The sequence below is a fragment of the Macaca mulatta genome, chromosome 1 (genome assembly GCF_049350105.2).
Source record: "Macaca mulatta isolate MMU2019108-1 chromosome 1, T2T-MMU8v2.0, whole genome shotgun sequence".
In the NCBI taxonomy this organism is placed as follows: domain Eukaryota; kingdom Metazoa; phylum Chordata; class Mammalia; order Primates; family Cercopithecidae; genus Macaca; species Macaca mulatta.
The window spans coordinates 212,635,082-212,661,663 of NC_133406.1; the positions used below are offsets into that span (position 1 = coordinate 212,635,082).

At 47.6% G+C, this 26,582-nt stretch overlaps 1 protein-coding gene and 1 long non-coding RNA gene across 9 annotated transcripts in view; both read right to left on the reverse strand.

The window, feature by feature from the left end:
• Positions 1 to 1,093: 1,093 nt before the first annotated feature.
• SESN2 (sestrin 2) overlaps positions 1,094 to 26,582 on the reverse strand; it is a 42,300-nt gene continuing 16,811 nt past the window's right edge. For 4 of the 8 annotated variants that reach the window (XM_077995280.1, XM_077995270.1, XM_077995288.1 and 1 more), the window contains exons 8-9: positions 22,305 to 22,449; positions 19,676 to 21,461 (exon numbers count right to left, since the gene is read on the reverse strand). In XM_077995280.1, coding sequence (XP_077851406.1) covers positions 21,375 to 21,461; positions 22,305 to 22,449 — 232 coding nt within the window. In that variant the 3' untranslated portion in view covers positions 19,676 to 21,374. 8 annotated transcript variants of the gene reach the window in all.
• LOC144334759 (uncharacterized) lies at positions 22,606 to 26,396 on the reverse strand. Its single transcript, XR_013404953.1, has 3 exons — positions 25,436 to 26,396; positions 23,298 to 24,549; positions 22,606 to 22,731 (listed from the first exon to the last, which is right to left on the reverse strand). It is a non-coding gene; the product is annotated as an uncharacterized LOC144334759 (long non-coding RNA).

Below are 26,582 nucleotides of genomic sequence, written 5' to 3' on the forward strand. Positions count from 1 at the left end.
GAGCCACCGTGCCCCGCCTCTTTGTTGTTGTTGTTGTTGTTGTTGTTGTTGTTTTTGAGACAGAGTCTCGCACTGTCACCCTGGCTGATGAGCAATGGCGCAATCCCAGCTCACTGCAAGCTCCGCCTCCCAGGTTCACGCGATTCTCCTGCCTCAGCCTCCCAAGTAGCTGGGATTAAAGGTGCCCACCACCACACCCGGCTAATTTTTTGTATTTTTAGTAGAGACGGGGTTTCACTCTGTTGGCCAGACTGGTCTTGAACTTGTGACTTTGTGATCCGCCTGCCTCGGCCTCCCAAAGGGCTGGGATTACAGGCGTGAGCCACCGCCGCCCGGCCTCTTTGTTGTTTTTTAAAAGAAACTTTTGGCCGGGCGCGGTGGCTCAAGCCTGTAATCCCAGCACTTTGGGAGGCCGAGGCGGGCGGATCACAAGGTCAGGAGATCGAGACCACAGTGAAACCCCGTCTCTACTAAAAATACAAAAAAAATTAGCCGGGCGCGGTGGCGGGCGCCTGTAGTCCCAGCTACTCAGGAGGCTGAGGCAGGAGAATGGCGGGAACCCAGGAGGCGGAGCTTGCAGTGAGCCGAGATCGCGCCACTGCACTCCAGCCTGGGCAACAGCGTGAGACTCCGTCTCAAAAAAAAAAAAAAAAAAAAAAAAAAAAAGAAACTTTTCCCTCAAGCTTCCCAGCGGACTCCCTTTCCCATCTCATTGGCCAGAACTCTATCACGTGACAGCCCCTATCCCAGTCCCTGGCATTACCTTGACTGACTTAGAATCAAGCCTCCAGCTTAACCTCTGGCTGTGGTCACCTTTTCTGAAAGGTGAATACCTAAACAAACTTGAGGGTTAATGAACAAAGAAGAAAGGAGAAAGAGGTAATGATACTCTGTTTCAATGTCTTTTGGGTATTTTTCTTACAGACATTTAAAAATATAAATATAATATATATTGTATTTAGAGACATGGTCTTGTTATGTTGACCAGGCTGGACTCAAACATCTGGACCCAAGTGATCCTCCCACCTCAGCCTCCTGAGTAGCTGGGGCTACAGGTCTGTGCCACCATCCTGGTTCTACATATAAATCTATTTTTATTTTTTATGTATTTATTTTTGTTTTTTCTTATTTTTTTATTTTCTTTATTATCAACCCTATTAACTGAATACGTATATTTTTAAACAAACAAAAGAAATCATACTGGGCCAGCCCAGGCAGATGACTTGAGCCAGAAGTTTGAGCCTGGGCAACAAGGCGAAACCCCATCTCTACAAAAAGATACAAAAAATTAGCTGGATGTGGTGGTGCCTGCCAGCTACTCAGGAGCTGAAGTGGGAAGATCACCTAAGCCCATGAGGTCGAGGCTGCAGTGAGCTGTGATGGTGCCCCTACACTCCAACCTGGGTGACAGAGTGAGACTCTTATCTCAAAAAAAAAAAAAAAAAAAAAAAAGAAAGAAAGAAATTGTATAGTCCATACTGTTTTGTAACTTGATTTATCACTAAACAATAGGCTGGATCTATCTTTCCATACTCATACTATTCACTGATAACATGATTTTATTATATATATATTTTTTGAGACAGAGTCTCACTCTGTTGCCCAGGCTGGAGTGTAGTGGCGCAATCACAGGTCACTGCTGCGTGGACTTCACAGGTCCAAGCAATCCTTCCACTTTAGCTTCAGCCTCCTGAATAGTTGGAACAACATGTGGACAACACCATGCTGAGTTAATTTTTTTTTTTTTTTTTTTTTTTTTTTTTTGAGACGGAGTCTCGCTCTGTCGCCCAGACTGGAGTGCAGTGGCCGGATCTCAGCTCACTGCAAGCTCCACCTCCCGGGTTTACGCTATTCTCCTGCCTCAGCCTCCAGAGTAGCTGGGACTACAGGCGCCCGCCACCTCGCCCGGCTAGTTTTTTGTATTTTTTAGTAGAGACGGGGTTTCACCGTGTTAGCCAGGATGGTCTCGATCTCCTGACCTCGTGATCCGCCTGTCTCGGCCTCCCAAAGTGCTGGGATTACAGGCTTGAGCCACCGCGCCCGGCCGCTGAGTTAATTTTTTTGTTTTTGTAGAGATGGAGTGTTATCCATGCTGGTCTCAAACTCTTGGCCTCAAGCAATCCTCCTACCTCAGCTTCCCAAGTAGCTGGGACTACACGTGTGAGCCACTACACCCTGCTAATTTTTGTATTTTTAGTAGAGACAGGGTTTCACCATGTTGGCCAGGCTGTTCTCGAACTCCTGAGCTCAAGTGATCCGCCCACCTTGACCTCCTAAAGTGCTGGGATTACAGGCATGAGCCACCGTGCCTGGCCTGCCCTCTCTTCTACTTTCACTTCGAATTCTTTCTGCCCTCTAGGGAGCTTGTTTCAGTAATTGTCACATCTTTTTCCTTCTCATTGGCTATTTTCTCCTCTCCCTTTCATGTCTTTCTAGAACCTATGTAGAGTTCCTTAGGGTGAGATTTGAGAATCTGTATCAGTCAGCATTATTCCAGGTGCAAATGACGAAAAACCCAACTCAACCTGTCTTACTCATAAAAGAGAATGTTTTGCTTATGGAATTGAAGAGCATAGGTGAAGATTTCAGGCATTGCTGGATCTAGAGACTCAAATATTATTTTTATTTTTATTTTATTATTTTTTGAGATGGAGTTTTGCTCTTGTTGCCTAGGCTAGAGTGCAGTGGCATGATCTTGGCTCACTGCAACTTCTGCCTCCTGAGTTCAAGCGATTCTCCTGCCTCAGCCTCCAGAGTAGCTGGGATTACAGGCACACGCCACTATGCCCAGTTAATTTTTGTATTTTTAGTAGAGATGGGGTTTTGCCATGTTGGCCAGGATGGCCTCGAGCTCCTGACATCAGGTGATCTGCCCACCTCGGCCTCCTAAAGCGCTGGTATTACAGGCGTGAGCCACCAAGCCCAGCGAGACTCAAATACTATTATAAAGAATCGGGGCCGGGCGTGGTGGCTCAAGCCTGTAATTCCAGCACTTTGGGAGGCCGAGACGGGCGGATCACGAGGTCAGGAGATCGAGACCATCCTGGCTAACACGGTGAAACCCCGTCTCTACTAAAAAATACAAAAAACTAGCCGGGCGAGGTGGCGGCGCCTGTAGTCCCAGCTACTCGGGAGGCTGAGGCAGGAGAATGGCGTAAACCCGGGAGGCGGAGCTTGCAGTGAGCCGAGATTGCGCCACTGCACTCCAGCCTGGGTGACAGAGCCAGACTCCGTCTCAAAAAAAAAAAAAAAAAAAGAATCGGGTCTGGCACGGTGGCTCATGCCTGTAATCCCAGCCCATTTTCACCAAATAATCTTGGCCCCATTTATCAACTTTCCCTGCCAGATCTGTGACCACCCTGACATGTACACATCCTATGGCCCAACACAATGGTCACACTTCTTAGAACTTGGGTCTCTGACTGTGCTTTCAGTCTGACTCACCTTCAAAGACCAGCTGAGCCATCACTTCCTCTGTGAAGCCTTCCTAATTGCCCTCACCTGGAATTGACCTCAGTCCTACCATAACCACACCTGAATGCTCTTTATTATTATTATTATTATTGTTATTATTATTATTATTATTGAGACAGAGACTCTCTCTGTTGCCAGGCTGGAGCGCAGTGGTGCAATCTCAGCTCACTGCAACCTCCGCCTCCCTGGTTCAAGCGATTCTCCTGCCTCAGCCTCCCAAGTAGCTGGGACTACAGGTGTGTGCCACCATGCCCAGCTAATTTTTGTATTTTTAGTAGAAATGGGGTTTCACCATGTTGGCCACGATGGTCTTGATCTCTTGACCTCGTGATTCACCGGCCTCGGGCTCCCAAAGTGCTGGGATTACAGGTATGAGCCACTGCACCTGGCCGCTGAATGCTCTTTATTAGCACCTCTCATTGTCTCTTTGCTGGAAATTAGACTTTTACCTGCCTTTATCTCCTCTATGAGACCCCAAGCTTGTTGAAGTCAGGGACTCCATCTTACTCATCTTTCCATCTCCCTAAAAGCCTGTCACAGTGATCCTCTGCTACTTAATTAGTCCTATGACATTGGACAAAGTCCTTCACCTCTTTGAGCCTTGGTTTATTCTTTTGTAAAATATGAATGGTAGTAGTTCTTACCATAAATTTATTTTTGTGAGGACTGAGACATACGTACACACATAATTTATTGCATATATGCCATGTGTTTCAGAGAGGTGATGTGCCTTGCAAAGGACACACACCTAGTGCTGTCAGAGCTGGGATTCAAATGTCCTTCTCTACATAGAGACTGTCCTCCTAACCTCTATTCCAAAGGGCCTCCCACGTAGGAGAGAGAGAGGCTGGCACAGTAAGCGCACCACGAATGTTGCTAAATGCTTGACTCTGTTGAATTGAATCAGTTCTGCTTTGACTGCATTTTCCTCTGGACTATGCTTTGCCCTTCTCCAGTTCATCCTGGCTGTGTCATCAGACCACGTGACACATACTCCCCTTGGGGGCCCTACTTAATTCCTGCTGACCTGGAATGTCTTCCAAACACTCCGGTAAACTGGGAGGAGTCTGTGGGCTGTAAATTCTGGATCTTGGGCAGCCCAAAGGTCTTTGTTTGCGCTGACCCAGACTATAGCTGGAACTCAGGCCAGGGGAGATGTTGCCTGGCGGGGGAGGAGGCATGGAACGTGCAAGCATTCCCATCCTCCCCCACACAGAGGAGTCCAAGGTCCAAGGCTGCAGGTCTGCTGTCTTGAACATATTGCTCACTTTTTGGTTTCCGAGGTATTTAGGTGATAAAACCAGTTGTTCTTTGTTGCGAGCCTCCTCACGTCATAACAGCCTTGTGGTAGAGATATTTGGGAAAAGGACCATGACGATTTGGATCCATCAGACTCATATTCCTGCTCCTGAAAACATGTTTTTCCCCAAAGTCTGTTTGTTTTCCATTTACTAAGCAGTTGATATGTGCCAAGTGTTGTATTGAACACATTACATGCATTATATAATTCGGAATTTCTCAAACTCAGGGCCATTGACTTTTTGGACTGGATAACTCTGCATTCAAAGGGACTGCCGTGTGCATTGGAGGATGTTTAGCAGCATCCCTGGCCTCTACCCACTAGATGCCAGAGGCACCCCGTAACAGCCAAAAATGTCTCCAGACTTTGCCAAATGTCCTGTGAGGACAAAGTCATCCCTAAGTAAGAACCACTGATTTAACTGAATAGACATAAGGACCTTATGAACTATTTTTTTTTTTTTTTTTTTTTTGAGACGGAGTCTGGCTCTGTCGCCCGAGCTGGAGTGCAGTGGCCAGATCTCAGCTCACTGCAAGCTCCGCCTCCCGGGTTTACGCCATTCTCCTGCCTCAGCCTCCCGAGTAGCTGGGACTACAGGCGCCGCCACCTCGCCCGGCTAGTTTTTTGTATTTTTAGTAGAGACAGGGTTTCACTGTGTTAGCCAGGATGGTCTCGATCTCCTGACCTCGTGATCCGCCCATCTCGGCCTCCCAAAGTGCTGGGATTACAGGCTTGAGCCACCGCGCCCGGCCCTTATGAACTATTATCCCTTTTCCCAGAAGAGTAAACTGAGACTAACAGAGGTCAAGTGACTCCCCTAAAGTCATATAACAAATGGTAGACCTGGAATTTGAACTCTGACTCCAGTGCACAGGCTTTTAATCACTAGACCAATGTCAACAAGACTGTCAAAAGACTGACAATACCAAGTGTTGGCAAAGATGCAGAGCAACTGGAACTGGAGCTGGGTGCAGCAGCTCATCTCTGTAGCCCCAGCACTTTGGGAGGTTGAGGCAGGAGGATCACTGGAGCCCAGGAGTTCTAGACCAGTCTGGGTAACATAGGGAGACCCTCATCTCTACAAAAAATAAAAAATAAAAATAGCGGGGTGTGTTCACAGAAATAGCAGGTTTACTCATAATAGCCAAAATTGGAAACAACTCAAATGTTTATCAACTCATGAATGAATAAATGAATTGTAATATATCCATACAATAGTATTGTGCGCAGCAGCAGAAAGGAATGAACTGTGGATACACACAACAACATGAATTAGCTTCAAAAGCTTTATGGTAACGAAGAAGACAAACACAAAAGATTACACAATGAGGCCAGGTGCGGTGGCTCAGGCCTGTAATCCCAGCACTTTGGGAGGCCAAGGTGGGCGGATCACTTGAGCTTGGGAGGTTGAGGCTGCAGTGAGCCATGATCATGCCACTGCACTCAAGCCTGGGCAGTGGAGTGAGACCCTGTCTCAAAAAATAAGAATAATAACAAATATTTGTTCATTGAAAATATTGTCATTTATATGTCATAATTTCTCAAGAAGTGATTGAGTTATCTATGTACTTATTTCAAGTTTTGTAGGTTTTTTTTTTTTTTTTTTTTTAAGACAGAGTTTTGCTCTTGTTGCCCAGGCTGGAGTGCAGTGGCATGATCTCGGCTCACCGCAACCTCTGCCTCCTGGGTTCAAGCGATTCTCCTGGCTCAGCCTCCCGAGTAGCTGGGATTACAAGCATGTGCCACCGCAGCCGACTAATTTTATATTTTTAGTAGAGACAGGATTTCTCCATGTTGGTCAGGCTGGTCTCGAACTCCCAAACTCAGGCGATCCACCCGCCTTGGCCTCCCAAAATGAGGTATAATTTTTTTGAGATGGAATCCTGCAACATTGCCCAGGCTTTTCTGGAACTCCTGGGCTCAGCTTCAGTTTTCCCACCTTGGCTTCCTTAGTAGTTGGGATTGCAGATGTAAACCACCACACCTGATGTGTAGGTATAATTTTTATTTTATTTTATTTTATTTTATTTATTTTTTTTTGAGACGGAGTCTCACGCTATTGCCCAGGCTGGAGTGCAGTGGCGCGATCTCGGCTCACTGCAAGCTCCGCCTCCTGGGTTCACGCCATTCTCCTGCCTCAGCCTCCTGAGTAGCTGGGACTACAGGCGCCCGCCACCGCGCCTGGCTAATTTTTTGTATTTTTAGTAGAGACGGGGTTTCACTGTGGTCTCGATCTCCTGACCTTGTGATCCGCCCACCTCGGCCTCCCAAAGTGCTGGGATTACAGGCTTGAGCCACCGCGCCCGGCCAGGTATAATTTTTATTAATGGTCAAACTCTCTTCAGTAAATGGGTAAATTATGATTATCATAGTTCTTTTCTTCAATAGGTTACTGTCAATTTATCTAATGACCTCTGCATTCATTAGCAAACACTCTAGAATGAAAATATTGTCTTAAGACTAGTGAATTAATACATTTTGTTGCATTTATATTTGTGTTCTAAACTAAAAAGCTAATTTTTCAATGCAAAACTTTGTCATCTGCTAAATAATTAAATGGATTAAGAATAACAAGAACAGGCCGGGGACGGTGGCTCAAGCCTGTAATCCCAGCACTTTGGGAGGCCAAGACGGGCGGATCACGAGGTCAGGAGATCAAGACCATCCTGGCTAACACGGTGAAACCCCGTCCCTACTAAAAAGAATACAAAAAACTAGCCGGGCGCGGTGGCGGGCGCCTGTAGTCCCAGCTACTCTGGAGGCTGAGGCAGGAGAATGGCGTGCACCCGGGAGGCGGAGCTTGCAGTGAGCCGAGATGCGCCACTGCACTCCAGCCTGGGCGACAGAGCGAGACTCCGTCTAAAAAAAATAAAATAAAATAAAGAATAACAAGAACAAAAACAAAAACAAAACTAATTTGTAATGACAGAAAGCTGATAGTGGGTGCCTGGGGCCAGAAAGCAGGATGGGATATTCACTGCAAAGGAGCACAAGGAAATTAGATTTGAGTGGTAGTTGCATAGGCATGTGCTTTTGTCAAAACTCATGGAAATGTCTGCATTTAAATGTGTGCGTTTTGGCCGGGTTCGGTGGCTCACGCCTTTTATCCCAGCACTTTGGGAAGCTGAGGCGGGCGGATTGCCTGAGCTCAGGAGTTTGAAACCAGCCTGGGCAACATGGTATAACCCCGTCTTTACTAACAATACAAAAAATTAGACGGGCGTGGTGGCGGTCACCTGTCATCCCAGCTACTCGGGAGGCTGAGGCAGGAGAATCGCTTGAACTCAGGAGGCAGAGGTTGTACTGAGCCAAAATCGTGCCACTGCACTCCAGCTTGGGTGACAAGAGTGAGACTGTCTCAAAAAAAAAAAAAAAAAGTGTGCATTTTATTATATGCAGATTCTACTCTAAATTTGGTTTGAAAGGAAAAAATAAATTGCAGCAGGGAAATGCAGATTGGAAGAAGATATCAAAGTGAAACAGGAAAAAAAGTAAAACTCAGAGAGGCTTAGAGGGTTCTTCTTTGGTTGGTCAGTGACTTTGGCTCTGAGCTTTGTTTCCCAAAATTCTTACCCAGGAGCACTGGAGGCCCAGATGAAATGCCACCACTTCTAGGAAACTTCCCTGCTTCCCCAGCCCACAGTGTCTTCTGGGAAGAATGTTCATTCTGCATATTAACATTTAAAAATTCCTTCACAGGCAGGGTGCAGTGGCTCATGCTTGTAATCCCAGCACTTTCGGAGGCCAAGGTGGGTGGATCTCTTGAGATCAGGGGTTCAAGACCAGCCTGGCCAACATGGTGAAACCCTGTCTCTACTAAATATATAAAATTAGTAGAGCATGATGGCGCACACCTGTAATCCCAGCTACTTGGGAGGCTGAAGCTTGAGATTGCTTGAACCCGGGACGCAGAAGCTGCAGTGAGAGGAGATCATGCCACTGCACTCCAGCCTTGGCGACAGAACGAGACCCTGCCTCAAAAACAAACAAACAAACCTCCTCCTTAAGTGAGTGCTTTTCAGTTTATTAAATGCTTTCAACCTATTATTTCAACTGATTCTTTAAAAAAAAAAAAAGTATGGGCCGGGCGCGGTGGCTCAAGCCTGTAATCCCAGCACTTTGGGAGGCCGAGATGGGCGGATCACGAGGTCAGGAGATCGAGACCATCCTGGCTAACACGTGAAACCCCGTCTCTACTAAAAAAATACAAAAATTAGCCGGGAGCGGTGGCGGGCGCCTGTAGTCCCAGCTACTCAGGAGGCTGAGGCAGGAGAATGGCGTGAACCCGGGAGGTGGAGCTTGCAGTGAGCTGAGATCCAGCCACTGCACTCCAGCCTGGGGGACAGAGCAAGACTCCGTCTCAAAAAAAAAAAAAAAAAAAAAAAAGAGTATGTTTTTTTTTTTAATTTACCACAACATTTCAGTCAACTCAGCTGATTCTTAACCACTGATCAGGTCAAAGATTCTCCCCAGTTTAGAGATGGGGAAACTAACATTTTCCTTCAGGGAAAGAAGTGACTTGCTTACATCTTAAAGCCACAAATTAAGACAGTGCCTGGACTAGTACCTGGGCCCGCAGTGCTCCTTCCCTTGGAAGGCAGTGGAAGGGTGGGTGGAAAGAGCACTTTCTGGAGAGTCTAGAACTCCTGCTAATTTGCTTGGGACATGTCTGGGCAATGTTAATATTGCTAGACCTCAGCTTTCACAGCTAAAGACTGGTAAAATCTTCACCTTGCCTGTGTCTCATGATTGTGGTTAGGATTGCCTAGAACAGTCTTGGCTCATACATTATTTTTAAAAATATAGGCCGGGCGCGGTGGCTCAAGCCTGTAATCCCAGCACTTTGGGAGGCCGAGACGGGCGGATCATGAGGTCAGGAGATCGAAACCATCCTGGCTAACACGGTGAAACCCCGTCTCTACTAAAAAATACAAAAAACTAGCCGGGCGAGGTGGCGGGCGCCTGTAGTCCCAGCTACTTGGGAGGCTGAGGCAGGAGAATGGTGTAAACCCGGGAGGCGGAGCTTGCAGTGAGCTGAGATCCGGCCACTGCACTCCAGCCTGGGTGACAGAGCAAGACTCCGTCTCAAAAAAAAAAAAAAAAAAAAAATATATATATATATATAGGCCGGGTGCAGTGGCTCACGCCTGTAATCCCAGCACTTTGGGAGGCTGAGATGGGCGGATCATGAGGTCAGGAGATCGAGACCATACTGGCTAACAAGGTGAAACCCCGTCTCTACTAAAAATACAAAAAATTAGCCAGGCCTGGTGGCGGGTGCCTGTAGTCCCAGCTACTTGGGAGGCTGAGGCAGGAGAATGGCTTGAACCCGGGAGGCGGAGCTTGCAGTGAGCTGAGATAGTGCCACTGCACTCCAGCCTGGGCGACAGAGCGAGACTCCATCTCAAAAAAAAATATATATATATATACACACACATATATATGTGTTTCTATTTATATATGTATATGCATATTTAGATATTTAGACATGTTCTCACTCCATCACTCAGGCTGGAGTGCAGTGGTACAATCACAGCTCACTGCAGCCTCGACCTCCCAGGCTCAAGTGAGCCTCCCACCTCAGTCCCTCAAGTAGCTGGGACTACAGGTGCGTGCCTCCACACCCAGCTAATTTTTCTATGTTTTGTAGAGTCTGAGTCTCATTATGTTACCTAGGCTGGTCTTAAACCCCTGGGCTCAAGCGATCCTCCCACCTCAGCCTTCCAAAGTGCTGGGATTATGAGTGTGAGCCACCCCACTCTGCCGCCAAAATATTTAATGACTCCTTGAACCTAAAATAAAGTTGGAAAGAAAAAGAAATGTAATGAAAACAACGAACATTTGTTGAGCACTTATGCTAGCATATGGTAGACACTGGGATACGACAGCGAACATGGAGACAGGCAAGAAACAATAAAGATTATGAAACGTGTTGAAGAGAGAAGAAATGGGAAGGGGCAGGGTGAGGTGGAGAAACAGGGGTCAGGTCCGAACTCTCTGATGAGACATTGTTAAAGGTGAAAACTGCAGGTTTAGAAAGAGCTTGTCTGGAAAGGAGCATTCCAGGTTATGGGAATTCTATATTATCTTTTATCTCACAACTCCCATTTCATAGATGAGGAAACTGTGGCTTTGAATCTAAGAAAATGGCATTGACTCTGTCTTCTGCTGAAAAAGAACTTAACTAAACAGGCACTTTATAATCATTTTCTCTTTCTCTTTTTAAAGCCCGGCCTATGGAATCCAACATTTTCTCATTTGATCCTGACAATAATTTTTTTTTTTTTTTTTGAGGCAGTCTCACTCTGTTGCCAAGGGTGGAGTGCAATGGTGCCATCTCAGCTCACTGCAACCTCCACCTCCCAAGTTCAAGCTATTCTCCCACCTCAGACTCCCAAGTAGCTGGGACTACAGGTGCCTGCCACCAAGTCCAGCTAATTTTTGTATTTTTAATAGAGACAGGGTTTCACCGTGTTGGCCAGGCTGGTCTCAAACTCCTGACCTCAAGTGATCCACCTGCCTTAGCCTCCCAAAGTGCTGGTATTATAGGCATGAGCCACTGCGCCCAGCAATAATTTTTTTTATGTAGATGGTAATGTTCCCATTTTATAGATGAGGAAATTAAAGGAAGTTACCAAGAGTCATAAGGGTACTTGGTTTTGTTTATTTAAACTCTGCCTCATTCCAGATGGATTTGCGCTCAGATTTGAGCCTCATTTGTCTGGTTCCAAAGTCCAAGCTCTTTTCCCTGACACTAGACTGATGCTGAGTGTCTGAGAGGTGGCCATTTAACAGACAACCAGGAAGGGAGAGATAGCCAGAGCAGAGGCCAGGCCCACAGCATCAGGAGGCTATTATTTCTTGAGCACTGCCACCCGGGCCCAGCACTAGCCCAAGCATCCTGGTGGATACAAGCATATGTTCCACACCTATTTCTCCAACCCCTGCTACAGGTCAGGCCCTGTGCTAGGCTCTGGAGATAAATGCAGTAGAGAATATACCAGACAAAAATCCCTGCCTTCGTGGGGCCCCCAATCGAATGGGAGATGACAGAGCCACACGAATGATTATAATTTTAGGAAAAAAAAAATGCCTCAGAAAACAGAAGCACTTTGTAAGGGTTAAAGAAGGAAGATGGATCCTCTGGGTGGTGTTTGGGATCCACTTTAAAAAGGAAATAATAGGCTGAGCACGGTGGCTCATACCTGTAATCCCAGCACTGTGGGAGGCCGAGGTGGGTGGATCTCTTGAGCTCAGGAGTTCAAGACCAGCTTGGGCAACATGGTGAAACCTGGTGTCTACTAAAAAATACAAAAATTAGCAGGGGGTGGTGGTGCATGTCTGTAATCCCAGCTACTCAGGAGGATGAGGCACAAGAATCCCTTGAACCCAGGAGGCAGAGGTGGTGGTGAGCCAAGATCATGCCATTGCACTCTAGTGTGGGCAACAAGAGCAAAACTCGGTCTCAAACAAAACAAAACAAAACAAAAGTCGGGCATGATGGCTCATGCCTATAATCCCAGCACTTTGGGAGGCCGAGTTGGGCAGATCACCTGAGGTCAGAAGTTTCAAGACCAGCCTGGCCAACATGGCGAAACCCCATCTCTACTAAGAGATACAAAAATTAGCTGGGCGTGGTGGTGGGTATAATCCTGGCTACTCGGGAAGCTGAGGCAGGAGAATTGCTTGAACCTGGGACGGGGAGGTAGCTGAGATTGCTCCACTGCACTCCAGCCTGGGCAACAAAGCAAGACTCCATCTGGGAAAAAAAAATAAAAATGGAGCTAATAGTGGGCTCTACTATCTAGTGCTGCAGTGAAAATTAAATAAGATCCTGCTGCCGGGCTGGGTGTGGTGCCTCATGCCTGTAATCCCAGCACTTTGGGAGGAGAAGGCAGGAGGACTGCTTGAGCACAGGAGTTCAAGATTGGTCTGGGCAACATAGCAAGACCCACGTCTCTACAAAAAGTAAATAAAAAATTAGCCAGGCATGGTGGTTTGCACCTGTAGTCCCAGCTCCTCAGAGGCTAAGGCAAGAGGATGGCTTGAGCCCAGGAGATCGAGGCTACAGTGAGCTGTGATGGTGCCACTGAGAGAGACCCTGTCTCAAAAAAACACAAAAACAAAAATGAAAAACATGCCTGTGATGTACTTCCTGGGATACTTGGCACAAAGAAGGTCCTAAATAAGCCTTACTACTTTCTCCCCTCCTTCTTCTAATAAATATAATCTATTTTGTAATAAACAGCAAAATTTCCTTTGAAGACTTCCCATTGCCCATAGGATAAAGTCCAGAATTCCCGACGTGCCCTGTGAGGTCCTGCTAGATCGGCCCTGGGGCTTTCTTCTCCAGCCTCAGCCTTTCTTATGTTCTCCCAGCTCCCTCTGCCCCTACAAGGCTGCCTTCTCCTCCCTGCTTCAAATCTTCTCCCATGCTGTTTCCTCTGCTAGAAGTCATCTTTGCTCCATGCTCTTTTCTCCCCTCCCATCCTTGGCCGATCCTTTCTTATCCTTCAAGTCCAGGGTAGGCTGTACTCCCTCACAGCTCCCTGTGCTCTTTCTTTCCCCAGGGCTTATCACAAGAATTTGTGTGATGAGCTGGACATGGTGACTCACGCCTGTAATCCCAGCACTCTGGGAGGCCAAGGCAGGCGAATCACTTGAGGTCAGGATCAGCCAGGCCAAAAACCTCACCTCTACTAAAAATACAAAAAGCGCCGGGCGCGGTGGCTGAAGCCTGTAATCCCAGCACTTTGGGAGGCCAAGGCGGGTGGATCACGAGGTCAGGAGATCGAGACTATCCTGGCTGACATGGTGAAACCCCGTCTCTACTAAAAATACAAAAAACTAGCTGGGCGTGGTGGCGGGCGCCTGTAGTCCCAGCTACTCGGGAGGCTGAGGCGGGAGAATGGCGTGAACCCGGGAGGCGGAGCTTGCAGTGAGCCGAGATGGCGCCACTGCACTCCAGCCTGGGAGACACAGCAAGACTCCATCTCAAAAAAAAAAAAAAAAAAAAAAAAAGCTAGCTGGACATGGTGGCATGTGTCTGTAATCCCAGGTACTTAGGAGGCTGAAGTGGGAGGATCGCTTGAACCCAGGAGGCAGAGGTTGCAGTGAGAAGAGATTGTGCCACTGCCCTCAAGCCTAGGTGACAGAGTGAATCTTCGTCTCAAAAACAAACAAACAAACAAACAAACAAAACACCAAAGAATTTGTGTGCTGTTCATTTTTCCCACTGGGGTTGAAAGGCCCATGAGGACCACAATTGTGTCTCATTCACTGCTGTCCTGCCAGCATGAGCAGCAGCTGGGACATAGTAAAGCACTTGATAATGGCGGCATGAACAAAGAAAAGAGCTTCCTGCCGGGCGCAGTGGCTCACGCCTGTAATTCCAGGACTTTGGGAGGCCGAGGTGGGTGGACCACGAGGTCAGGAGTTTGAGACCAGCCTGGCCAACATGGTGAAACCCTGTCTTTACTAAAAATACAAAAATTAGCCGAGCGTGGTAGCACACGCCTGCAATCCCAACTACTCAGGAGGCTGAAGCAGGAGAATTGCTTGAACCTGGGAGGCAGAGGTTGCAGTGAGCCGAGATCTCGCCACTGCACTCCAGTCTGGGTGTCAGAGCGAGACTCTGTCTCAAAAAAGAAAAAAGAAAAGAGGTTCCTTCTTGAAATGTGAGTTTGGAAACTCAGAAATGGGACAGAGCTCAAGGTTCCCCACCACCACTCCAAATAGAATCCAACTATGAGGTCAGAGGTGATTTGGACATGGGAGGAAGGAATTTCTGCTGCCATCACCAGCTGAGACGTGGTTTTTCTCAGGACCAGGCGCATTGCACAGAGGTAGACTTGAGAGAGGATGTTGCACTCGGGCAATACTTAACCTCCCCAGAGAGGGGAATTCACTTGTCCGAGGTCTCCAGCCATTGGAGTGAGAACCTATTCTGGCCATTACAGCTGTTGCCTCTAGCCTCAGGAAGGGAAAGTCAAGGCCGGAAGTTGTAGGACTGTGGCACAGGGTGGTGACAGACTCTGAAGAGGATCTGAAGGTTCAGGCTTGTGAGACCTCAGGCAGGTCATTTCCCCACTCTGGTCTTTATTTTCACCATCTGTAATGAGGGTGTTTTAGTTCAAGCACTCTTTTAAGGAGACTGAGATGGAGATTTGCCTACAGAGGGTTTATTGGGGAATCATATTACATGACAGTTAGAAGCATAACTGGGCAGAAGTTGGGCTGCAATGCCACTGCAACATAAGGCTCATCTGATCCTAAGGGGGACAATAAAGCTGGGATAATCTTTCAGAGTTGTTTCAAATGGACGCTGAGGGGCCAGGCCTTTGTACTCTTCTCTCCCATGAACCAGTCACTGGAGGCAGACTGCTGGGAGGAGGCGTAACCATGAGCTCAGTGGCTCCTTTCCACTCAGGATAGTGCCCAGAGAGAGACTCAGCTGAAATTCTTCAGCCACTTGATGGAGTGGGGGATGTGGGAAAATGAGTGCCACAGTCTGGGTAGCACACGACAGCATCCACTAAAGAGGAATGTGAATGAGCAGTTTTTGAATCTGTTCCATGGAGCCCTGAGGTTTCAAGAAGGTGCTTCAGTGGGTGGGAAATTGCTTTTCTTGAATGTGTTGGAGCTTCTGCGAAAGTCCCAACATATCTCCTTGGAAGAAAAGGCTCTCCTGCTAGGTGGTGAATGCCCTCGCAGCACCCCATATTTTCCCTTTGAGGTGCCAATCAAAATTGTAATTTAAATAATTCGTCCAGGCATGGTGGTTCACACCTGTAATCCCAGCACCTTGGGAGGCTGAAGTGGGTGGATCACCTGAGGTCAGGAGTTCAAGACCAGCCTGGCCAACATAGTAAAATCCTGTCTCTACTAAAAATACACAAATTAGCCAGGCATGGTGGTACATGTCTGTAATCCCAGCTACTCAGGAGGCTGAAGCAGGAGAATCGTTTGAACCCAGGAGGCGGAGGCTGCAATGAGCCAAGATCACACCACTGCACTCCAGCCTGGGTGACAGAGTGAGACACCATCTCAATAATAATAATAATAATAATAATAATAATTAGTTGTGTAACAGTCTAAGGTCTGTCTCTTCCACTTGACAGTAAATCCCAAGAAAGCAGGAACCATGTCTATCTCTGCTGCTAAGTCTCCAGGACATGTGACACATTAGAACCACAATATCAGTTCAAAGAACCACAATATCAGTTCGAAGAACTCATACTGTTATGATGCAGATTGCTGAGCTCTGCCTCCAATCACTGTTTCTCTAAGGAGATTCTAAGGCACAAAACAGTCTGTGAACTACTTCTCTAATCCACCTGCTGTAGGGCACTGGTGAATGTTTGCAACTTGCTGGAGACTCGGGTGTGTGTGTGTGTGTGTGTGTGTGTGCTGGGGGAAGGAGTTTCACTCATGTTGCCCAGGCTGGAGTGCAATGGCACGATATCTCGGCTCACTGCAACCTCTACCTCCCAGGTTCAAGCGATTCTCCTCTCTCAGCCTCCTGAGTAGCTGGGATTACAGGCATGCACCACCATATCCAGCTAAATTTTGCATTTTTAGTAGAGATGGGGTTTCACCATGTTGGTCAGGCTGGTCTCAAACTCCTGACCTCAGGTGATCCGCCTGCCTTGGCCTCCCAAAGTGTTGGGATTACAGGCGTGAGCCACCACGCCCGGCCCCAGCTTCTTTTTCTACTCACTCTCACCAGTTCTCAAACCAAGCATGCGACTCTGTCTCAAAACAAAAACAAAAACAAACAAGCAAACAGAAAAACAAAAGAAAAATAATTGAGCTACCAACAACTTCCTGCAAATTCCAACCTGGGTAGATGTGCACAAGTCTTGAGTTGAAGGCTATAGAAGTCTAAAATAGATTCATTATATTCAGTCTAAAGCTGAGTTTTCAATTCCATGTGAAAATTTAAAATGATTTTTGAAATATTTATTTATTTATTTATTAGACAGAGTTTCACTCTATCACCCAGGCTGGAGTGCAGTGGCGCAATCTCTGCTTACTGCAACCTCTGCCTCCCGGGCTCAAGCAATTCTCAGACCTCAGCCTCCTGAGTAGCTGGGATTATGGGCGCCCACCATCACACCCGGCTAATTTTTGTATTTTGAGTAGAGACAGGATTTCACCATCAGGCTGGTTTCGAATTCCTCACCTCAAATGATCCGCCTGCCTTGGACTCCCAAAGTACTGGGATTACAGGCGTCAGCCATCAGGTCCAGCCTAAAAAACATGTTTTTTTTTTTTTTTTGAGACTGAGTCTTGCTGTCTGTCGCCCAGGCTGGAGTGCAGTGGCGCAATCTTGGCTCACTGCAGGCTCCACCTCCCGGGTTCACGCCATTCTCCTGCCTCAGCCTCTCGAGTAGCTGGGACTACAGGCGCCTGCCACCACGCCTGGCTAAATTTTTTTTTTTTTTTTTTTTTTTTTTTTGAGACGGAGTCTGGCTCTGTCACCCAGGCTAGAGTGCAGTGGCGCGATCTCGGCTCACTGCAAGCTCCGCCTCCCGGGTTTACGCCATTCTCCTGCCTCAGCCTCCCGAGTAGCTGGGACTACAGGCGCCCGCCACCTCGCCCGGCTAGTTTTTTGTATTTTTTAGTAGAGACGGGGTTTCACCGTGTTAGCCAGGATGGTCTCGATCTCCTGACCTCATGATCCGCCCGTCTCGGCCTCCCAAAGTGCTGGGATTACAGGCTTGAGCCACCGCGCCCGGCCTTTTTTTTTTTTTAGTAGAGACAGGGTTTCACTGTGTTAGCCAGGATGGTCTCAATCTCCTGACCTCGTGATCCACCCGCCTCGGCCTCCCAAAGTGCTGGGATTACAGGCTTGAGCCACCGCACCTGCCATGATTTTTTTTTTTAAATGCATACTGAGGATTTAGGCACTTTGGAGACAAAAATAATGCAATACAGGGTTGGGCATGGTGGCTCACACCTGTAATCCCAGCACTTTGGGAGGCTGAGGCGGGCAGATCGCTTGAGCCCAGAAGTTCAAGACCACCCTCGGTAACATGGGGAGGGTGAGGCAGGAGAATCACTTGAACTTGGGGAGGTTGCAGTGAACTGAGATCACACCAATGCACTCCAGCTCCGTCTCAAAAAAAAAAAAAAAAAAAAAAGCAATACAAAGAACTCTGGAATCGGAATGACAAGGATTGAAGTTCTACCTCAGTTGTATGACCTTGGGCAAATTTCTGAATCCTGAACAGCTCACGAATGCTAGGTGCCAGGTACCTGAACTGTGCTAGGTGGTTTTTATGCATTATTTAATCCTCACAACCCTCCTGTAACCTTAGGTATTAATCCCATCCCATAGGTAAGGAAATTGAGGAGGGAGTATTGAAGCAACTTGCTCATGATCAGGCAGACATGAAATGTCAAAGCTGGAATTTGAATTGATTCTGTCTGTTAAATTGCTGTTCCCCAGATTCTCATTTGAGGTTCCATTTCCACATCTATAGAAAGGGAACAGCCCCTTTCCTCACAAGGTTGTTGTGAAGATTAGGAGATTAAATTTGAAAACATTTAGCAACAGTCACACTCAATGCATGCCACGTAGGCTGGGCCCAGTGCCTGTAATCCCAGCACTTTGGGAGGCTGAGGCAGGTGGATCACTTGAGTTCAGGAGTTCGAGTTCGAGACCAGCCTCGCCAACTTGGTGAAACCTTGTCTCTACTAAAAATAACAAAATTAGCTGGGCTTGGTGGTATGTACCTGTAATCCCAGCTACGAGGAAGGCTGAGGAGGGTGAAGTGCTAGAACCCGGGAGACGGAGGTTGCAGTGAGCCGAGATTGTGCCACTGCACTCCAGCCTGGGTGACAGACCAAGACTCCATCTCAAACAAACACCCAATGCATGCCAACTGGAAAAGAAATGGAAAACTTTTATCCCCATTTCTATGGCCGAGGAAACTTGAGGCACAGTGAAATTAATCAATCTCCCCAGCGATATAGTGAGTGGCTCAATCAGAACCAGAATCCAAGTTTTGTACTCCAAGTGTGATTCACTTTCTCCCACACCCTCTCAAATGACTCTAGAGGAAGTCTAAGTGTATAGGAATCCTGCAAAAATGAACACGTATCTCAAGGGAAAGGGGAACACAAAGTCCAGCAGGGGAGGCTGCGTGGAAGAGACCTAGTTTTCTGACAGCAGTATTTAGAGGAAGTAGGAAGCCTGCAGGAGTGGTCTCAGCTCTTATATGATGTGGTTTTCCTGATAAGCTAACTAGTTCCTGGTGCCCAGAGAAGCAGCTTGGCCAAGGTCACACAGCCATAAACGGCACTGACACAGCTTGGGGGCTGCATCTAACTCTTTGTTCCTGGCGTTGTCTCCTTGGTGCTGGAGGGGGAAGGATGAGAAGCAGGCAATCATAATGCGGTGGGGTTGGGGACACGAGGGGGTCCTTCCAGATTCAAACAGCCTCTGTCACAGGGGAAGTCCAGTGGTGGACAGAACAGCAGATAAAATGTCAAGGCCTCAGGGTCAAGCAGAGCAGGGGGCAGTTCTGGCTCCCCCACCGATTAGCTATGTGGCCTCAACAATGTCACTTCACCTGTATCAATTCTCTTGCAGGATTGCTGCAGATTCAGAGGAATGGTCTCCAAGTACCCAGCCCATGGCCAGGCTTAGCAAAGTACCATGGTCATTATTACTCCACAATGCCAGGGCAGCCACAGAAGGGTGACAGGACTGGATGTCCAAGGGACAAGTAGACTTTCAGTGCCAACAGTCCCAACCTACAGTCACTGGGCACAAGTTCTTGGCAGGGCAGGGGCTATCAGGTCAGGCCCATGATGCAATCGCAGCTCTCTGCCTATGCTACAAGGTGAACCATGACCTTCAGGAAATTGCAAAAACAGTCCATAAAGAAGGAGTATGAAACAAAACCTCAGCGAACGTTTATTTCTCATCATATGGAACTGGTAGCAAAGCCAAAGATTTCTGCACTTGAACACTGGATACCACTCCCCACTCAGCCAGTGCACATTTACAGTCATCACATCCCCTGTAGAACCCAAAGCCCCATGCCGGGGCCTCTTCTCTCCTGCACACCTTCTTGCAGGGAGAACTTTCAGGCCTGAGGGGGGTGCCAGTTGCTTCTCCGCGCCTGCACGGGTATGAAATGTGGCACGCTGGCCAGGCTCCTCTCCTGCCTTGCACAGCAGCAGCATGGCCCTTGCCTGTCTTCATTGCCCTCCAAACTGGTCAGAGAGGAGGCACAGATTGCTAGAAGGGCAAGAAAAGTTGTAATTCACAGTCGTTTGCTACAGAAAGTGACTGGGATCAGTCCTTGGCTGCTTCTGCCTCCAAGAAATCCACTTAAGCCCCAGGAGAGGGGACAGATGAGATACTGGTATGGGGGTGGGAGTCCTCAGAAGGCACCCAGGAGACACTGGCTACAGAAGTGGGGTCTCTGGAGGCCTTCAAGATCTTGCAAGAAAATCCACTTGCTGTTGGCAGGTTAGCCTGAGAATCCCAGGGGCAGCTTCAGACATTGTGGGGACTCAGACCCACCCTCTCAGTCTGCAGCTATGGCAGTCAGAGGTTTGGCAATGTAGCCATGGTCACCTGGCCATGGCCTAGGGGCAGGGTCCAAACAAGAACCCTGGTGCCTCCTGCCCCTCCTACTGAGTCATGGTGCCACCTAAGCCATCTAGAAAGGCTCAACTTTTTGGCAAACATCTGCAGCAGAGCCACTGGAGGCAGGCGAGTGAGGTGCTGGCCTCTGTGAGGCAGGTGCAGCTCTGGGAGAACAGAATTCTCCCTCCTCCTCCTCCTCTCACATGCTGACTGTGGCTCTAGGTTGGAACCTCAAGCATAAAGAACCAAAGTAAAGAGGATTTATAATCTAATACTCTCTCCTCTTCAGAAGGCAATGGGACCAGCAAAGGCTCAAACTCTCTCAAGATAATCTGCTTTTTTTTTTATGTACTTGGCCTCTCTCCTGAGGCCTCACACCATCAAGCATGGAGAAAAGGAAAAAAGGGCAAAGGAAGTCAAAAAACTGAACTAGGATTTGGGCAACAGCCTCAGCCTGCCCAACAGAACGGGCTTTTAGGGAACTAGACACACAGACCAGCTGTGACCCTGACTTTCACATTGATGGGTGAGTGGCAAGTGGGAGGTAATGAAATCTGGGAATGACAGGGGAGAGAAGGCAAACCTGCCTGGAGTGTCAGTCCCGGAGGCATTTGCCCTCTCCCTTGGGGGCCAGCCAGGGACTTCCCAGTTAAGGAAGGCCACAACACTTGTGGCATATTATGTCTGAGCTTGGCCCGTCTTCTTTCCTGTGCCCTCTGCCTCTGGGGGCAGGAGAAGGAGGAAGGGTGTGGTCCCTTGGGATCTCCTAGTGCTCTTCCAGCTCCCAGGAACAGGGCTGAGATCCCAGAGTCAGTGCAATGAATGGTCCATTCCAATGAGGAAAAGGGAGGGTGTGGCTTGGGGACTGCACATCACACACAAGCCCACTCCAGCGTGGGGAGGGTGGGCATGGGACACAAAAGGGTCTGGGGCTGTCTCCAGACAGAGAAGTCCTTGTGGGGAGCTGGTCCGGGCCCAGGCCCTGCTCGGGCGTCAGGTCATGTAGCGGGTGATGGCACGGAGGGCGTACAGCAGAGCGGCTTGCATGCGCGCCTCCAGGAGCAGCAAGTTCACGTGAACCTGGGGCACAGAGGAGGGCACGTTGGCAACTGATGTCACTCCTCACCCCCCCACACCCCTCCCAGACTGCCTCGATCCCTGACCCACTTACCTCACCATTTCCTTTCCTACAGAGCTGCCCTGGCCTCTGCTAAGGCTCTGAGCAGTTTAGTACAAGGACAAGCACATTCATTCCTATCATGACTAAGCTCTGTATTCCTTAAAGCTAAAACAACCGGGCGCAGTGGCTCATTCCTGTAATTCCAGCACTTTAGGAGGCCGAGGCGGGTGGATCTCGAGGTCAGGAGTTTGAGACCAGCCCAGCCAACATAGTGAAACCCCATCTCTACTAAAAATACAAAAAATTAGCTGGGGGTGGTGGCGCGCACCTGTAGTTCCAGCTATTCAGGAGGCTGAGGCAGGAGAATCGCTTTAACCCAGGAGGCGGAGGTTGCAGTGAGCCAAGATTGTGCCACTGCACTCCAGCCTGGGCAACAGAGGGAGACTCCACCTCAAACAAACAAACAAACAAACAAACAAACAAAACAAAACAAAAAAACCTCAGCGAGATAATGTGACTTGCCGAAAGTCACATTGCTATCAAGAGATAGTGTTATGATTTGAACCCAGGTCCACCAAGTTACCACTAATGTGAAGCAGGCACCCACGTTCCCATTTTACAGGTGAGTAAACAGACTCTGAAATCATACAGTGGAATAGGACTTCAATCCAGAACAACGGGCCCAGGTGTCCCACCTAGCAGGACAGACTCAGTCTGGGGACCCTCACTGGGTCCTAACCCCTTGCCCTCTCCATTGGCTGGGCTTGTCTACTTCCATCCTGCCCTGCCGGTATAGGTCATACCTTCTCTGAGTGGCGGAAGTGCCTCCAGAAGAGGTTGTACATTCTTCGGGTAGTCTTCTCTGGGTAGCAGGCCACTGTCTTGATATAGACTTTGAGGTTCCGCTCCAGGAGCTGGTTCACCTCCCCATAATCATAGTCATCATATCTGGATGGAAAGGTCCCAGCAGCATTACTCATGCTCTCCTCCAAGAGGCAGCTCCCTCCCCCCAGTCCCACCCTATAGAGGGAAGAAGAGAGCGTTGAGAAAAGTCAGAAGGTAGGCCGGGCGCGGTGGCTCACGCCTGGAATCCCAGCACTTTGGGAGGCTGAGGCGGGCAAATCACCTGAGGTGAGAAGTTCAAGACCAGCCTGGCCAACATGGAGAAACCCCATCTCTACTAAAAATACAAAATTGGCTGGGTGTGGTGGCCCATGCCTGTAATCCCAGCTACTCTGGAAGGCTGAGGCAGGAGAATCGCTTGAACCCAGGAGGCGGAGGTTGTGGTGAGCCGAGATCACACCATTGTACTCTAGCCTGGGCAACAAAAGCGAAACTCCATCTCAAAAAAAAACAAAGAAAAGAAAAGTCAGGAGAAACAGCTGATATCATGTATCACAGGCCGCATTGGCAGGGGACCACTTCAAGGAATACAGAGAATGAGCATGCTGTATTGAATACCAACTATGCGCCACGTGGAATCCTCAAAACTACTCTACACTATTGTGTATAGGACGGGATGGTGTACGCAATCTACTACATTCATCAACTCCACGTTATAGATGAGGAAACAGAATCAGAGAAAGGAAGTCACTTGCCCTAGTTAATACAGCAAGGAATGGTGTTTTTTTTGAGATGGAGTCTCACTCTGTCGCACAGGCTGGAGTGCAATGGCATGATCTCAGTTCACCGCAACCTCAGCCTCCTGGGTTCAAGCAATTCTCCTGCCTCAGCCTCCCAAGTAGCTGGGATTACAGGCGTGAGCCGCCATGCCTGGCCGGGAATGGGTTTTTAACCCAGCTCTGCCTAGCTCAGGGGTCATATCCACTACTCTATAGTAAAGGCCATGGAAGGTAGAGGAGGAAAGTCAGTGGAGAAGGAAGAGGATAAGGAGCTTGTACTCATACTACAAATGGGCAACCTAAGCCCTGGAGAAGATGACTAACTTCTTCAAAGCCAAAAAGCAAGTTGGTGATGAGTCTAGAAGCCACTTAGTCATCCCCAGTCTAGTGAGCAAGGGGAGCCAATGTCAAAACAGATCAGTGTAGATGGAGGAATGACTGGCTGAAAACTGGAGGCCAGATTCGGAAGACAAAGAAATAGGAGCAAGGACCATGTTGGAGAGCGGAGAAGCCTGGACCTGAGGGCTGAGCGGAAACCAGCCTAAGCCACATTCTAAGCAGCCTGTCCTTGGCCAGCCATGAGTTGGAAACCTACTAGTGACTAGAGTAAGAGGATGGTTCATTAAGTATAGCTCAACCCATTCAGTGAAATATGATTTACAGCTAGTAATACACAGAAACACAAACTTTCTATAAGGAACACGTACCTTTTTTAAAACGGGGGGTAATTTTTTGGTGTTTGGTATAAACTGTTAAGTGAGAAAGGCAGGAAAAAAAATTCACGTGTTCACTAAAACATGCTCATGTTTGAGTAAATGAATAAAATAATTGAAATGAGTAGGGAAAGAAATGGCAACTTATTTTGTTTTTGTAAATTATATATGCTTTTGTTACTTGTGCATAGAAAAAGAAAGGTGCCAGGTGTGGTGGCTCATGCCTATAATCCCAGCACCCTGGGAGGCCAAGGCAGGCAGATCACTTGAGCTCAGGAGTTTGAGACCAGCCTGAACAACACAGTGAAGCACCATCTCTACTAAAAATGCAAAAATTAGCTGGGCATGGTGGCACCCACCTGTAGTTCCAGTTACTAAGGAGATGAGGCAGAAGGATCACCTGAGCCCAGGAGTTGGAGGGTGCAGTGAGCTGAGATCACTCCACTACACTCCAGCCTGGGCGACAGAGTAAGACTCTTGTCTTTTAAAAAAAAAAAAAAAAATTGCCGAACACGGTGGCTCAAGTTGTAATCCCCAGCTCTTTGGGAGGCCGAGGTGGGCAGATCACAAGGTCAGGAGATCAAGACCATCCTGGCTAAAAGGGTGAAATCCCATCTCTACTAAAAATACAAAAAATTACCTGGGCATGGTGGCGGGCACCTGTAATCCCTCCCAGCTACTCAGGAGGCTGAGGCAGGGAGAATTGCTTGAACCTGGGAGGCGGAGGTTGCAGTGAGCAGAGACTGCACCACTGCACTCCAGCCTGGGCAACAGAGCGAGACTCCGTCTCAAAAATCAATCAATTAATTAATTAATTTAAAAAAAAAAAAAAAAGCTGGGCATGGGTGGCTCATGCCTGTAACCCCAGCACTTTGGGATGCTGAGGCGGGCAGATCACCTGAAATGAGAAGTTCGAGACCAGCCTGGCCAACATGGAGAAACCCCATCTCTACTAAAAATACAAAATTAGCCGGGCATGGTGGCACATGCCTGTAATCCCAGTTACTCAGGAGGCTGAGGCGGGAGAATCACTTGAATCCGGGAGGCAGAGGTTGCAGTGAGCCAAGATCACGCCATTGCACTCCAGCCTGGGCAACAAGAGTGAAACACCATCTCAAAAAAGAAAAGAAAAGATAAGAAGGAGATAACTGATAACAATAAGAACAGATAGTATAATGGATAATTTTTATTTTATTTTATTTTTTGCTGTGTTGCCCAGGCTGGAGTGCAGTGGTGCAATCATGGCTCACTATAGCCTTGAGCTCTTGGACACAAGTGATCCTCCTGTCTCAGCCTCTAGAATACCTGAGACTATAGGCATGTACCACCTCACTCAGCTAATTTTTATTTTTTTGTAGAGATAGGTCTTAATTATGTTGCCCAGGCTGAGGCACAAACTCCTGGCCTCATGTAATCCTCCTGCTACAGCCTCCCAAAATGCTGGGATTGCAGGTGTGAGCCACTGCACCCAGCCTTTATTTTCTTTTTTGTTATCTGTGTTTTTCAATTTTATTTATTTTGAGATAGCGTCTTGCTCTGTTGCCCAGGCTGGAGCACAGTGGCATGATCTCAGCTCACTGAAACCTCTGCCTCCCGGGCTCAAGGGATCCTCCTGCCTCAGCTTCCCAAGTAGCTGGACCTACAGGAGTCAATAATAAATTAGTCAATTTTTGTTATTTTTTGTAGAGATGGGGTTTCACCATGTAGTTCAGGTTGGTCTCGAACTCCTGGACTCCAGTGATCCACCCGCATCAGTCTCCCAAAGCGCTGGGGTTATAGGTGTAGGTCACCACTCCCAGCTGAGAGTTTTTATTTTAAATAAAAAATTAATTGTTCAAGCCACCACTCCCAGCTGTTTTATTTTAAATAAACAATTAATTGTTCTACATATATGCTTGACAAGTAATTTCACATCTAGGATTTATCTACAAGGACTTATGCATAGATGCGTACATGGTGTTTGTAATAGTGAAAATCTGCAAACAACCTAAATATCCAATAATAGGGAAATGACTGAATGATCACAATACATCCATGCTCACAGATACCATGCAGTGGTTAAAAGCATAAAACAGGCTGAGTACAGTGGTTCATGCTTGCAATCCCAGCACTTTGGGAAGCCGAGGCAGGAGAATTGCTTGAGCCCAGGACTTCAAGACCAGCCTGGGCAATAGAGCAAGACCCTGTCTCTTTAAAAAAAAATAATAATAATAATAAAATATCTATTCGTGCTGATAAGGTAGTTCCCAGATAGAGAAAATTACAGGACATGTCAAATCTGATCCCATCACCTTACAAAAATCAGAAAAGATTTAACAAGCAAAAAGATGAAAATGTAATTCATCATATAATAGTATGCAGAGATATCACCACTAAACAGTATTTTAGTGTATAGCCTTCCATACATTTTCCATGCATGCACAAACTGTTTAATATACAAAAGAACATAAAGAAGATTTCTGTTGGTAATTAGCTTTCTTTTCTCTCAATACAATCTGAATATTTTCCCACGGAAATACAAATAGACATCTATTTTTTTTTTTTTTTTGAGACAGGGTCTTGCTCTGTCGTCCAGACTGAAGTACAGTGGTATAATGATGGCTCATTGAAGCTTTGACCTCCTGAGCTCAAGAGATCCTCCCACCTCAGCCTTCCAAGTAGCTGAGACTATAGGTGCATGCCACCACACAGGCAAATGTTTTAATTTTTTGTAGAGATGGAGGTTGCATTATGTTGCCCAGGCTAG